This window comes from Lepus europaeus, chromosome 4 (genome assembly GCF_033115175.1).
Source record: "Lepus europaeus isolate LE1 chromosome 4, mLepTim1.pri, whole genome shotgun sequence".
Classification (NCBI taxonomy): Eukaryota; Metazoa; Chordata; class Mammalia; order Lagomorpha; family Leporidae; genus Lepus; species Lepus europaeus.
This window is the reverse complement of record NC_084830.1, coordinates 24898413-24913895: the sequence shown is the minus strand read 5'-3', so window position 1 is coordinate 24913895 and position 15483 is coordinate 24898413. Positions and strand designations below refer to the sequence as shown.

The 15483-nt window shown below is 41.0% G+C and overlaps 1 protein-coding gene across 1 annotated transcript in view; it reads right to left on the bottom strand.

The window, feature by feature from the left end:
• Positions 1–734: 734 nt before the first annotated feature.
• Positions 735–15483, bottom strand: part of EXT1 (exostosin glycosyltransferase 1) — a 303212-nt gene continuing 288463 nt past the window's right edge. The window contains exons 9-11 of the mRNA XM_062188077.1: positions 7761–7921; positions 5570–5741; positions 735–1194 (exon numbers count right to left, since the gene is read on the bottom strand). Of these exons, the coding sequence (XP_062044061.1) occupies positions 1009–1194; positions 5570–5741; positions 7761–7921 (519 nt within the window). The 3' untranslated portion in view covers positions 735–1008. The remainder of the gene's footprint in view (positions 1195–5569; positions 5742–7760; positions 7922–15483) is intronic.

Here is a 15483-nt window from a genome sequence, read left to right as displayed (position 1 = left end):
ACACTGCGACTTCTTTCTCAACAGAGAAATTCCTGAAGCTTGAGGTTTTTCCCATTCAAGAGCTCACCTGATGAATACGCTGTTCCTCCAATATATTCAGTCTTCCTTGCCCTCTAACCCATAGCCTCTCCTCAGCTCTACATAGCCATATGTCAACAGTTGAGCCAATAATCTAGCCCACACCCCTGAAAAGCACTGGGTTACTTTCGTGGTCCACGTTTCCACCTCACTAACATGTTGGCAGGTGGTTTAGCTGGTTCCTTGTGCAAGTTCTTTCTTAATTATACCAGCATTTTCTTAGTACTAACTCCCCCCACCCACCCCCCAGGAAAAAAGATTAACATACTTATCTATCTCAAACATAAAGTTTTCAGTTGGAACTGCCTACCTGGAAGTCGTAATAGCTTCCCTCATGCGGAGACATTTTAGAGAGAAAAGTTCAAGTGGATTTCAAAATTCAAAGTGGAAAACAATCTGTACTGGCAAGGTCAAATAATGAATTTGTCTTAACTAGGCTCAGTTATTTCTTGACACTGGGTAGAGTGATTTAGTGTGTTTTCCATGAAGTCTGAGCTTTTGTAACCACAGGAAACCCTGTGTGACCAATGGCAATGTCATCTGTGGGAATAGGAGCAGCAGCTTTGAAATAGTCACAACCAACACAATTTTGATTAAAGAAAGAACTCTGGTTTTTAATAGTTTTGATCATTAAAAAAGTTTAAACCTGCATAGCAATCATTTCAAAAATAATTATTTAATGTTCCATAATTAAACTGTACACAACCTAGTCTTGGGACAAAGAAGCCAGTGAGTGTATTTGGAGCAGTCCGGTGCAGTCCTAGGAGCCAGGAGTTGAGTTCTCATTGGCCTTTTCTGTCATTCTGTTCATCTAAGTGTTTCTGGAGACTTGGCACAATCTGGCTCCGCAGATGAGCGGATCTGCATGGGGAAGAGAGAGCAGCTTGACCCAGTCCCTCTCACTTCCCCTCCCCCACTCGGCTGGATTCCTCAGAGTCGTTCAATGTCTCGGTATTTCTTCCTCAGAATAGAGACCTGGTCTTTAAAGAGGACGGGGTCGAGCCTCATCTGCGAGTGGATCAGCGGCATGTAGCCAAACCAGCTGGCAAACGTATTCATGCAGCTCTGTCGCTGGGCAAAGTGGTCAGGGTCAGCCCAACGGGAGGCCCGGGAAGTCTAGGGAAAGGAGAGAAAGCGGACACTGAGAGAACTGCACAGTGAGAAGGAGACACTGCAGAAAACGGTGCCAGGCAAATAAGCAAGATGCAGAGCCTGGCAAGCTTCACTAGCTACGCACCTGGTACAATCCCAAGTTCTGATCCTGGGTTTTAGCCTGGGCATAAGGCTTCCCCAAGATATGCCAAGTTCCTCAATAACAAAGCACATAAACAAAGATCCATGTTGACTACCACATTTTCTGAATGGCCAGTTCTCAGCTCAATCAATGACTTGCCAACTGAACTTCAATTACTAGAGTCACTGAATAGAAAACTGGTCTTTGCACTGGTGACTAATACTACTATGACCCACAAAGTATTTATAGTTTCAAAAATGGTTTTCTAAGTCTTATTTACTACTTGGTTGATCTGGAGATCTCAAGAACCAACTTCTACAAGTCTTTCTGTCTATCCCACTCTTTTTTTTTTTTTTTTTTTCTTAAAGGATTTGTTTTATGTATTTGAAGGGCAGAGTCACAGAGAGGGAGAGACAGAGAGAGAGATCTTCCAATTGTTGGTTCATTGCCCAAATGGCTGCAGTGGCTAGGGTTGGGTCAGGCCGAAGTTACGAGCCAAGAGCTTCTTTAGGCTTCCCACGTGGGTGGTAGAGACCTGAAAACTTGGGTCTCATCTTCTGTTGCTTTCCCAGGCCACTGGCAGGGAGCTGGCTGGCAAATGGAGCAGCAAGGACAGGAACCAGCATCCATATGGGATGTTAGCACCGCAGGCAGCCGCTTAACCAACTATGCTACAATGCTGGCCTTTCTACCTCACTCTTCCTCCCTCAAACTTTCTTTCTACCTTTAAAAAAATTCCATTGAATTATTTATTACAAAGTCACATGTACAGTTGAGAAAGAACAAAATGAAACACGTATCCATCATTCAAAGCTACTTTTGTGCACCACCTAAAGATTTGTTTTCCCTTCTACTGACTTCTTCGAGATGACTCCAGGAAGTACAAAGGGACAATTCAGTGATATGTGAGGGTACTTCAAAAAGTTTGTGGACAAATGGAATTAAAAGATGGGTTTATTCTGGTGCAAGAAGAAATAACAACAACAACAACAACAAAAACACCTGAAATCCATGCAGTTTTTCATGCATTTTCCAGAAACTTTCTGAAGACCTCCCTAGGCATGGATGTTAAAAAGTTATTTTGAAACAAAATACATTTTTTAAATTCCATTTTTCATTAACTTTGTGAAGTACCCATAGGGCATTTGTTTATAAGACTGTTTACAGACTGAAATTTCAAAATTCTGCTCTTAATATAAGAGAGTTGCTGTGTTTCCCACTCCATGAAAATGCCCAAAGATTACTTTTTTATATGACTATCAGCCCTCCAATGAGTCAATGCTCACCTAGAATAGAAAAGAAGATTCATTATGAGTAAGTAGAAATGATAGCTAACCAGCTTTATAGCTCTGTCCATTGCCCACAAGGTTGGCTAAATATTTTTAGAGCATGTAAATTTAAAAGAAAATCTTAAATGACTTGTGTGCTGAAACTTAAATAGCATGACTAAGCGTATTGTCTTTAAAACCATATCTTTATATAACATGGAAAATATGGGATGTCTGATTATGAGTAAAAACCCCACAAACTCATTGATGTCAATGGTAACTCTTCAATGATATACAGGTATAATGTGTGTGTGCATGTGTGTGTGTGTATTCAATGCATTTGTATCCTCGAATATTGTTAGAAATATACTTTCATGTGTTTTCATGAAGTTCATTTGAGCCAAACAGCAACTTGGTGAGGGATGTACCCAGTGATAACATCTCCATTTTATATATGAGGAGCAGGTTTAAGGTAGTTACAGTTATTAGTTCAAAGGTAGAAGAGGGCAGAACTCAGGTTTTGTTCTTTCCTATTTTTACTAAAAGAACTAGACTCAGTAAATCAGAGATCAGTAACAAATTAATCTTTCCAATGAGTTGAGTTCATATCAGGGAAGATGGTCCCAGAGGTGCCTCATTGATTTCCTAAAGTGACAGGGGTTTGTGGGCCATTTCAGATTCACTCACTTCCAAATGGGCCAGACTCTCATGCTGAAGCAAAAGTGCTCACACATGGAAATGAAAATACTGTCAAGAGTTTCAATTCCCTCTCATTTTCACTCACAAACTAAAAAAAGGGGAAAGAAAGTGGTATCACTGAAGTTTTTTTCTTTTTGCCTCTAGATTTTTAATGGTATATTGTGCCAATGACATGTATTAGAAAATATATTTTCCTGTGAAATATAAGCATTCTCAATCTAATGATATCCATTTATTTCACCAGTCACACTAATGTCTATGATGAGAAGGGGGCAAATACCAAGGGATTTCAAAACGTTTATAGAAAATGTAGGTAAATGATAATGTGTTCTCCAAGGACATTTTGAAGATCGCTTGTATCCAAGTTGTCACATATGGAGACATAAGTAGTCACATCTAAGGTTACATATAGATTTGCCTCCCAGAACATGTGAAGTTATCAGAAGTTTTAGTCTGGCAGATTTAGGCAAATCTATGAAGAGGGCACAAAACCAACCCCTTATGTGTTTATTAGAGTTCCACCCTTAATGAGTATATAATCTGAGGGGCATCTGAAGAACTCTCTGAGCAAGCAACATTAAAGACATGGTGTGACCCTTCCATGAGAATAAAAAATACCAGGACACACGGTAGACAAAACATCTTGTTTGAATTTCAATAGTCTTCCAACCTTCAAAATGGAAAGGTCTAGCAAATCCTCTTGCCTGTCCTTACAAGAATTAGAGGGAAATAGAGTTTTTCACTAGGCTCTTTGCTCATTAAGAACAGCTCTTTTGTCCTAACGAGTACATAGAAAGAAGCCCAAAAGTGTGCAAATGTTCAGTAAATACTGAATGATTACATTTTATAAACTTGAAAATTCCATGAAGACTTTGCTGTTAGTAAATTTAGTGAATGAAAAGCAATTGTGTTACTGTAAGGGAGTCACAGCTAAGATTTCCATGGCCAAGAAACAGATTTGCATACGATTTTCGGTACCTGTTAGAATGAGCCCATGGGAACCCCCAGCAACTAAACTGATACAACTATGGTAAAGCATACTTAGTCAACTTGACTCCAATCTGCTGATGATCCATGATTTATCTTGGATAGACTTTGCTTAAGGTTTTTGATCTTATGATTTCTTACTTATAGTGTGGACTCTGTCCAAGTTAAATAAAGGTAGATGAACTTCAGCATATCCAGATGAACCTGATACCAGGACACTGGCGCGGAGCACAAGCAGTGACATGGACAGAGCCTGGGATTCAGCTCCCAGTTCTGTCTCTAACTTACTGAGCGACTTGAGGCAATATTCTTAAAATTCTCTAGGTTCCAGTTTTCTTACTTGTAAAAGGAGAAAGCTGGATTACATTTCCTTGAAAGTATCTTTAGTATTAAAATTTTAAGACTCAACAAAATGTTTTACTGTGGTTTCATAAAAGCTTTCATACATATTATCTCAGCTCTGTGAGGCAGACTGCACTATTTCTGTATTAAAGATGAGCAAACTGAGTTTTAGAAAGTAACCAACTTGGCTACAGCTTATAAATGCTGGTCTTAGAACTGGAAATCAAGTCTTGTGACTCCGGGTATGTTACCAGGAAGCACACTGAATTCAAGAACCACCACCAAAAAGCGGTGTTGAAGTTTTCCTTGTGACTCATTAAATAACGCCCCTACAGATAAAGTTGCTTGAACTCTTTGTAATTGTTAACTATGCTGTGGAGTGAATATGCATGTTGAAACCACATCCCCAGCATGATAGTATATGTAGGTAGGGCCTTTGGAGGTTGATCAGGCCATGAGTGGAGTTCCTTGGGAATGGGATTAGTGCCTTTATATAAGGGACCCCAAAGAACTCTCTGCCCCTTCATTCTGATATGTGAGAACAGTGAACCCACAGCAGTCATTGAACCAGGAAGCAGGCACTCGGTAGACACCCAGTCTGCTGGCATCTTGATTTTGGACTCCCTACCTCTCCAAACTCCGAGAAGTGAACGTTTGTTATTTAAGCCATATAGTCTATGGCACTTTTGTCACAGTAGCCAGAAAGGACTAAGACATACTCTGAAGGACATGTGTTTTCATGTCACCATAGGTCATATGAAAGTTTATATTCCTGGCATAAAGACCCTCTTGACTTGGGTCTTCCTATCATCCACGTGCCAATCTTAAATTCTTTTACAGCTTTCTTTCTAGCATCTCCTCCTTATGTTTCTAGGAGGAGTACTTGGAGGAATACAAGTCCTCATACGTCCAGGCTGAGCCGCCCCTGAATGAAGCAAGGGGAGAGAATCCTTACTCTTACCTGTCCCATCATTGTCTCCTTATACTGCTTTTTCTGGGTCACTTTGATTGGAGGCAATTTTGTCACAGCAGACACCAGGAAATTCATGAGAATATCCTCACAATTGGCCAGTTGGTCCACCATGTTTTTCAGGCTGGCTGGCAGATAATGGGAGTACAGGTAGTGATAATATCTGTAAAAACCAAAGCTAGGTTTCACCAGGGGCCATAGTGACATAATGACAAAGTAGACTTCTGGACAAAAAACACACAACCATTCTGTATATCCCTAAATATGTCATGGATGGCAACAATGAAGATGGCAACCATCACTGGGATGAGGCTTGCTTTATGTCAGATAATGTTCTAAATTGTTTTATAAGAAATGCCTGATCTAATCCTCAAAAGGAACCCATGGGGTAGGTGTGATTATTACTCCTATTTTATAGATATGGAAAAACACAGCAGAGTAACACATGGATGCAGATACAGTCTGCTTAGTTTAACATCATGTCAGTCGGTGAGAAAGAGAAGTGGAATACTTAGATGGCAAGAGACATTACTTACACATGATCCTTGTATCATTAATTTTAATTATTGGCTTAATCAGAACTGTATCCTTTGAGTTCAACAATATACTGCTCTGTTTTTGTGTTCTATGAAACATATATATCCCAACCCTGTTAGGGTAAAATCTGAATTAATTTGGTGGTCAATAATTAATGTTAAAATTCATAATTAATTTGAATTATTTCTCATCCTAATTTTTTACACATATTTATGTATACATAGAATATACTAACAGGAAAATTTCATTTGAATGACTCAGATTCTTTGCATGGTGGCGGCAGGAGGAAGTGCAATAATAAACTTTTAAGAGATGAAATCTTGCGCTCAACATTCAGTCAGTCTAAATACTCATACCTGAGATGGCAAGGTTCTCTATTCCTTACTAAATAGCTGTAAGGTAGGATTGGTGTGTTCACCGTAACACAAGATTTCACAGAGGGGAGTGTAGCTATCTATACCCACTAGGTTGGCAATCTTACTCCAGCACCTTGGCTTTAAAGATTAAACAGATGCAAACAACTCCCAAATTTACAACTCTATTCTTGACCTTTTAAAATATATCAATTTGGTTTTCTTAACAAGCCCAAGGCTGAACTCCTGTATTTTTCCTACTACTTATTTTATCTGTAGCATTCCCTTTGTTGATGGTTATTCAATCCTTTCAGTTCTGTGGGTGAAAAAAACTCAAGAGTCATTGAATTTTACACATCTACTGTGTCAGGACCTCAGGCTGGAGCACCTTCAAAATATGCCCACAATCTGATCACAGCTTGCCACCTCCAGGGTTCAGATTCTATGCCTTGCTAGGCTCCATCATCTCTTGTTCAGATACTGTCAATCATCTCCTAAAAGGACTCCCTGCTTCTTGGTCCTTTTATTGCTTCTTCTCAACAGAGCATCCCGAGAGCATGCCTAAAACTTAAGTTTGGTATCACTGTTCAGCTCAAAAAGTCAAGTCCAACTGATGGCCAGCAGTGTCTTGCAGTCGGGCTCCGAGACCTCTCTGACCTGATCTCACCTACTCCACTCTACTAACGTTGGTCTTCTCAATGTTCCTCCAACATCCGGCCTCAGTGTGTTTACTATGAATGACCCCTGTGCCAGAACATCTCGCTGCGGATATCCCCCTGGTTACCTCCCTCCTCTCCTTTAAGTCTCTGCTCCAATCTCACCTCCTCCATCCCACCCCATTTCCACGACTCCTGATACTTTAGTCTTCTTTACTTTGTCTTCTTGCTCTATCACTCCTCTCAATATCCTTTATAACCACTGGCATTATCACCATCTCGTATTGGTGGGGAATTCTTTCTGTTTTGCTCAATGGTGAACCCCAAGCACCTAGAACCCTGTCTGGAGCCACTCAATTAAGTACTCAGTTACCTAACACACCCCTGAGTGTGTCTTCACACTTCTAGCCGAAAATGTCACTCTGCCTTAATTTCTTGTGATGGCTATAAGCCAAGAGGTGTTGTTGGTTTCAAAAATACATGTTTGTCACATCTCCAAAACTTAAGCTGAGAGGCAGACTAATTTTTGTCAATGTTGTTAACAAGATTTGGCCTAAGTTCCTACTGGGGCAGCAAGCCAGCAGCTACTATCAGAAGTGACATAAGATCTGCAGAAGAGATGCTGGAGTTCCTCACTTGTGGTAAATAGCAGCTCCGGTCAACACCATGGAGTAGTCATTCGTCCACTTGGACGTGTATCCCCACCGCTCCTTAGAGTTATCCCAGAAATGGCTGCGTGCAGGGTACCCCACAATCCTCTCGGGGAAACTCTGCCACACGGTGAAGGCAAAATCCACCTGCAGGCAAAACACAAGCCAAACAAGCAATCAACAGTGTTAACAAATGTCAACAAAACATTACCTTCCCCCTGCTAATTCCTAATGTGAAATCCTGGGACTGTTGCAAAACATGAATTCTATGTATTCATCAGCAAATTAAACTGACTGCTTGACATTTTGCCCCATAATTATGCACATTTTAATGTTTTCTGGTAAAGAAACTTCAGATTAGTACAGAAATGAAGGAACGAAAAAAAAAAATGCTGATATGTCCTTTAGAAATCCATGCTGTTCAAGCTAAAAATCAATTCAAAAAAGCAGTCGCTTTCCCCCACCTCCCTCCAAGCTGCACGTGACTACTGATTCATATGAGGTACAAATGCATGTGTTATAAATAGGAGCAGCTTTCCTATGTACATCCAGAGACTGAATACACAGCACACATCATAACCAGGATCTATAAAAGCCAAAGAAATGGAAATAAAAGATCCTCTAACAGCAAAAGAGTCTCTAAAAAGAGTACACATTTTAACACGAATAAAGGACACGTATCACAAAGAAAAATACTTCAGGCCTCTCACGTTTGAAGATGCCGAGCTGGGGAATTCTAGAAAAAGCAATGAGAATCACTATGTGGCAGAGATGAGGCCAAGTGAAGCCATGGGATTCTTGTAAGACAAATGCAGCTCAATGACTTCTTCTAATAACTGAACGCAGGTACTTCTGAACCTGTCTTAAACCAGCATTTATAATTATTTCAGAGTCTGCTTTCAGATGCCAAAGCTGATCCTGACATTGTAAGAGCATCTAATGATGACAAAAACTAACAAGGCCAAAAGGAAAATAACAAAGCTAGTAACAGCAAACAATCTTATAGTGCTCGTAATCATGTAGTGTTTACATGATCGGCACAGTGACAGCTGCTTATACATATGAACTCATTTTATACTCATGATAACCCTGGGAGGCGGCTACTTTTATGTCTTTCAATTTACAGAAAGGGAAATTAATATACATGGAGTTGGAGTTCAGTAATTGGCCTGACCTAGTAAGTGGCAAAACCCAGATTGGGACTCAGGCAATTTTGATGTACGCTATAACACAACCTTCTTTTGTCTATGTTCCCATAGTGTTTGGGAACAATTTGTCTCTCTCTCTTAAACCAGAGAGAGATAAATTTTATTTTTTTAGTTTTCAGAAAATAAACTCTTATCTTCTTTCTCCAAGATAATAATAATTAACTCACAAAAATGGGCATACAATACATCTTCTAAGTATTTCCCTTAAATGAAAATCTTAGATTAACCCATTAACATGTTAAAAAAACTATTGAGGATTGGGCATCACAGAGCAAGGCATTAAGCCATTGCCTGGGATTCTTGTATAGGGTTCCAAGATCCATTTGCTCTGCTTTCAATCCAGCTTTCTGCTAATGTGCCAGGGAAGGCAGCAGAGGATGGCCATGTGGGAGACTTGAATGGAGTTCCAGCCTCCTGGCTTTGGCCCTGCTCAACCCTGGGGTGCTGTAGGCATTTGGTGAATGAATGAACAGAGAGAAAAATCCCTTGTTCTCTCTCTTTCCTTTTCTCCCTTTCTGTCACTCTGTCTTTCAGAAAATCCATTCGTTCTTGAGGTCCTTCACCAGGAACCAGCATTGTGACATTATTCCACTGACCAAAATCACATCTAATTTAGCGATCCTTCTTCCTTCTGATTACTGTTCATTACAATGTGAATTCTTATTCAAAAAATATATTTTTAAACATTTTTATTTGTTTGAGTGGGGGAAGAGGGAGAGAAGAGAGAGTGTGTGCCCATGCACTTTCCCAGCCTCTGGTTCATTCTCCAGATGCTCACAATGGCTAGGGTGCTGATGAAAGTAGCTGAGAATTCAATCCAGATCTCCTACTTAGGCGCACAAACTGAGTTTCTTGAGTCATTACTGCTGTCTCCCAGGGTGGGCATTAGCAGGAAGCTAGAATCAGGAGCTAGGTCTGGGGTACTGCCCTGTGGGTTGGGGGAGTCTTTTTTTTTTTTTAAATTAAACTTTTATTTAATGAATATAAATTTCCAAAGTACAGCTTATGGGTTACAATGGCTTCCCCCCCCCCCCCATAACTTCCCTCCCACCCACAACCCTCCCCTTCCCCCCTCCCTCTCCCCTTCCAATCACATCATGATTCATTTTCAATTCTCTTTATATACAGAAGACCAGTTTAGTATATATTAGGTAACGATTTCAACAGTTTGTCCCCATATAGCAACACATAGTGAAAAAAAAATACTGTTGGAGTACTAGTTATAGCATTATATAAGAGTGTACAGCACATTAAAGGCAGAGATCCTACATAATGTTTTTTTTTAAAAATTAATTAATTTTCTATGCCATTTCCAATTAACACCAGGGGTTTTTTTTTTTTCATTTCCAATTCTCTTTATATACAGAAGATCGTTTCAGTATATAATTAGTAAAGATCACATCAGTTTGTACCCACGCAGAAACACAAAGTGTAAAAATACTGTTTCAGTACTAGTTATAGCATCACTGCACATTAGATAACACATTAAGGACAGATCCCACATGGGATGTAAGTACACAGTGACTCCTGATGCTGACTTAACAATTTGACACTCCTGTTCATGGCGTCAGTAATCTCCCTAGGCTCTAGTCATGAGTTGCCAGGGCTATGGAAGCCTTTAGAGTTCGCTGACTTTGATCTTATTCCGATAGGGTCATAGTCAAAGTGGAAGTTCTCTCCTCCCTTCACAGAAAGGTACTTCCTTCTTTGATGGCCCCGTTCTTTCCACTGGGATCTCACTCCCAGAGATCTTTCATTTAGGTCTTCTTCTTTTTTTTTTTCTTTTCCATGGTGTCTTGGCTTTCCATGCCTACAATACTCTCATGGGCTCTTCAGCCAGATCTGAATGCCTTAAGGGCTGATTCTGAGGCCAGAGTGTTGTTTAGGATGTCTGCCATTCTATGAGTCTGCTGTGTATCCCATTTCCCATGTTGGATCTTTCTCTCCCTTTTTGATTCTATCAGTTAGTATTAGCAGACACTGTCTTGTTTGTGTGATCCCTTTGACTCTTAGACCTATCAGAGTGATCAATTGTGAACTGAAATTAATCACTTGGACTAGTGAGATGGCATTGGTACATGCCACCTTGATGGGATTGTATTGGAATCCCCTGGTACATTTCTAACTCCATCATTTGCGGCAAGTCAGATTGTGCATGTCCCAAATTGTACATCTCCTCCCTCTCTTATTCCCACTCTTAATTTAACAGGGATCACTTTTCAGTTAAAATTTAAACACCTAAGAATAATTGTGTGTTAATTACAGAGTTCAACCACTAGTACTAGAACAACAACAACAACAACAACAACAAATACTAAAAAGGATAAAGTATTACATTGTACATCTAGAGCCAGGACAAGAGCTGATCAGGTCATAGTTTCTTATAGTGTCCATTTCACTTCCACAGGTTTCCCCTTTGGTGCTCAGTTGTCGCCAATCAGGGAAAACAAATGAAATTTGTCTCTTTGGGACTGGCTTAATTCACTCAGCATTATTTTTGACAGGCAGAGTGGACAGTAGAGGGAGACAGAGAGAAAGGTCTTCCTTTGCCATTGTTTCACTCTCCAATGGCCGCCGCGGTAGGCGCGCTGCAGCAGGCACACTGCGCTGTTCCGATGGCAGGAGCCAGGTGCTTCTCCTGGTCTCCCATGGGGTGCAGGGCCCAAGAACTTGGGCCATCCTCCACTGCACTCCCTGGCCACAGCAGAGAGCTGGCCTGGAAGAGGGGCAACCGGGATAGGATCGGTGCCCCGACCGGGACTAGAACCCAGTGTGCCGGCGCCGCAAGGCGGAGGATTAGCCTACTGAGCCACGGCGCCGGCTGGGTTGGGGGAGTCTTAACAGCTAGGCCAAATGCCCACCCCAAAATGTGAATCTTGATCCTACGCATTCGTTCCCAAGCTCTGGGTATAGCAGCTGCAACAGGCTGGCTGTAGCATCGGTTGCCAAGGCTTTTCAAGCAGCAACCTATGTGCTACCTGTACTGGTAACTTCATCCTAAGACCTTTGCCCTATCTCCTCTTGATAAGGAATACAAATAGACACATCATGTATTTCACAAAAAATTCAAGTCTGGGTATAGTGATAGTGACTGGGGGACTGTGGTTATGTTGTCAAGGCCAGTTCCAGCACTAGGCAACAGCCAAAAGGTGAAACCAACCCATATTTCATCAATGGATGAATAAACAAAGTGTGACATAGTCTACAATGGAACATCATGCAGCTGTGACAAAGAATGATGTTTTGATCCTGGCATCAACTCAGATGAACCTCAAAAACATTATGTTAAGCACAAGAAGCCAGAATTAAAAGGCCACATATTGTATGATTCTACATATATGAAATGTCCAGAACAGGCAAATACACAGAGACAGAAAACAGACTGACAGATGCCAAAGGCTGGGGAGAGTCAACCTAATGAGTACAAGGTTTCCCCTGTGGGTAACAAAAAGGCTTTGGGACAAACACAATGTGTTGTAAACGGACCAAATGTTACTGAATTACACATTTTAAAATGGTTTATTTTATGTTAGAGGAGTTTTGCCTCAACGTAATACAGAGATGGAACCAAAAAAGTCTAGATCAATTTGAGTATTCCCCAAGCATTTTTCCATATGCATATCATCACTTCCTTTTGTGCCATCTTCCCACACCACATATTCAATGACAATTTTCTCTAAGCTGACTACCTAAAAAAGAAACAGTAGCCTCACCCTAGGTAACAAGGTCAATGAAATCTTAGGTTTAATTGCAGGTTGTCTTGTGTTCTAAAAGAAATTAAAGTAAAACCATAAACTGAAAAATATTTGCAATGAACTTATGAAACTACATGGTATACACACAAACCATCTTTTGGAAATATTAGCCTGGGTCCGTCTGATTTATTTATTCATTCATTTTGCAGAGAGAAACAGAGAACGTAAATCATCCTATCTACAGGTTCACTTCACAAATGGCTTCAATGGCCAGGGTCAGGCCTTGCTAATGCTGAAAGCTGGCAATTCAATCCAAGTCTCTCATGTGAATGGAAGACACCCAACCACTTGAGCCATCACCTGCTGCCTCCAGGTATCAGCGTTAGTAGGAAGCTAGAGGTGGGGAACATAGCTGGAACTTGAACTATGCATTCCAATATGGAATATGGGCATTTTAACTGGTGTCTTAAACTCACAAGGCCAAACTACCCATCCCGGGTCACTTATCAAGTTTCTTTATCTTCAAATTCTTTAGACTTAGATCTAATTATTTAGGTAACAGTCCAGAATTCAAATTTGTTATGAAAATCTAAAGGTTAATTTTGTGTGCCAACTTCACTTGGACCATTTTTGAGTGTGTTGGTGAGGATGTCTGGATGAAGTTAGGACTCAGTAAAGGTGACTGCCCTCTCCACTGTGGGTGGGCACCACCTAGTCAGCTGGGGGTCTGTACTGGACCAAAAGGCAGAAGAGAGAATTCGCTCCTTTTTCCTTCCTGCCTACCAGCTAGAGGTGGGACGTCTGTCTTCTGCTGCCCTCAGCCTTGGATTTATATTATCAACTTCTCAGACCTTTAGCCTCTGATGGGAATTATACCACCAACTTTCCTAGGTCTCCAGCTTGCAGATGACAGATTGTGGGACATTTCAGCCTCCAAAACTGTGGGAGCCATTTCCTCACCATAAATCTCTATTGGCTTTGTTTCTCTGCACAACCCTGGCTCAAAGACTGCCCTGTCTCAAGATAAGAAAGACTTTACAATATGGCTTGTTTCCTAAAACTATAACATCCAGGGAGAAAAAGAAGTAGAGTAGTGGAACATAAAAAAATCTCAGTGGGAAGTGGGACATCTCAAAGTGAAAAGACAGCAGGGGAGTGGACAGCTTTTGCCAGAAAATTGAATTAGGTTGTGATAACCTACACATTGTCACTGGCGTTCAATACTAATGGCACCAACCGTTGGGCCAGTATATTATGTGGTCTGTTGTCAAAGAATCATGCCGGCTGTCAGCACTCTTTGGGGTTTTCCATTATTCTTTGAAAAGGAAACATGCACTGGCAGCTACTATAGAACCCAAAACATTTTTCTTTTTTTTTTTTTTAATCACATGAATTTCTTAACTCTCAGACCTGTTTCAAGTCATTTCAAAGGAATTCAAAAGTAAATTCGGATAAAACTATGGTTCTTATGATAGTTCTACTTTCAAGCAGATCATTAACACATCAAAGAAAGCAAAGGTCAACTTAAGGTCTTTTCACTTAAAAACCAACATCTGTTTTCTTTCCAGGCTTTGCAGTAACCCAGATAAATGTAAATAACTATAAACCAACTATAGCTAATATGCTTTATAGGATGCTGTTTAAAAATCTACCCTGAATGCTACAGAAAGACATTTGAACAAGCTAAGAATCCTTAGAGAGGAAATGAGACAAACCAACGTATATTCACCTAAAAAAAGAGAAAAGAGAAATCCTTGCCCACAACCATTTTAGGCAACACAACCACTCGACTGATCAGCAGGCAAAGCAAACCCGACTGTGAGCCTCTTGAATTTACATATTATTTCCAGCCCACGTTGACTTCTAATTACTTCACATACGACACATGTCCCTCCCAGCATGCACGGAGTGGCTGGAAATGCTATTCTTTGAAAAGAAACTCAGCAGCACAGGGATGCATCACAGCAGTGGAAAGTTATTGCTCCACGGGACAGGGGAAAACAAACCCCACAGTGAGGTTAATTGCCTCATGCCCAGGGGACCATGCAGGATAAATCAATACTTCAAGTCATAGGATAATGATTTAGGTCTATACTGTTGTCGTCTTGAGTATTCATTCCATCACAGTGATGAGCAGCTATTCCTAGGCTTGTCTTTTGAGATCGACTGCCTCCTCGTCTTGCCCTGCTCTGTGCTCTGGGAAGATGACCCTCTACGCACTGCACCACCTTGGTCTTCCTTACTGGCTGTTATCCATTCCATCTGGGCAGTGGGAGTCATCAGCAGGACAATGGACGTAGACAGACAGAGAGATCAGGTCTTTTCCCCACTCCCTTCCTACTCCGGCACCACAGTCCTGGTGGCAGCCATAAACTTCCATCAATATAGCTCTTCTTCATTATAGCTGTTCCCTTCTAGTTCCATCTCTCAGGGACTTTACAGGTGCAATTTCCTTCTCTCACTCCTTCAGGGCTAGGGGTTAGGAGCCACATCCTGCTCTTGACCCTCCCCAGGTGCTTCACCATTTATTGTGGCTTCCTTTCACTTCACCTCCACACCTCTGTAAGTAATGCCAAGTCCCTTAACTTGAATAATCTCTTGTGAATTCTGCTTGCTGCCAGGACTCTAACGGATACAGGCAGGAAGTGTGTAACCAAAGAACCTGGCATGGAGACCAGAACAAAGACATCTCTCAGTAAATACCTGCTTAGTCAATGTGTTCCTGGGATGCCATCTTCCCATGCAGGAAGTAGCAGAAAAATGCAAGCTGGAGTGTCCCAGAGCCGGCATTCCACAGCTACCTTCT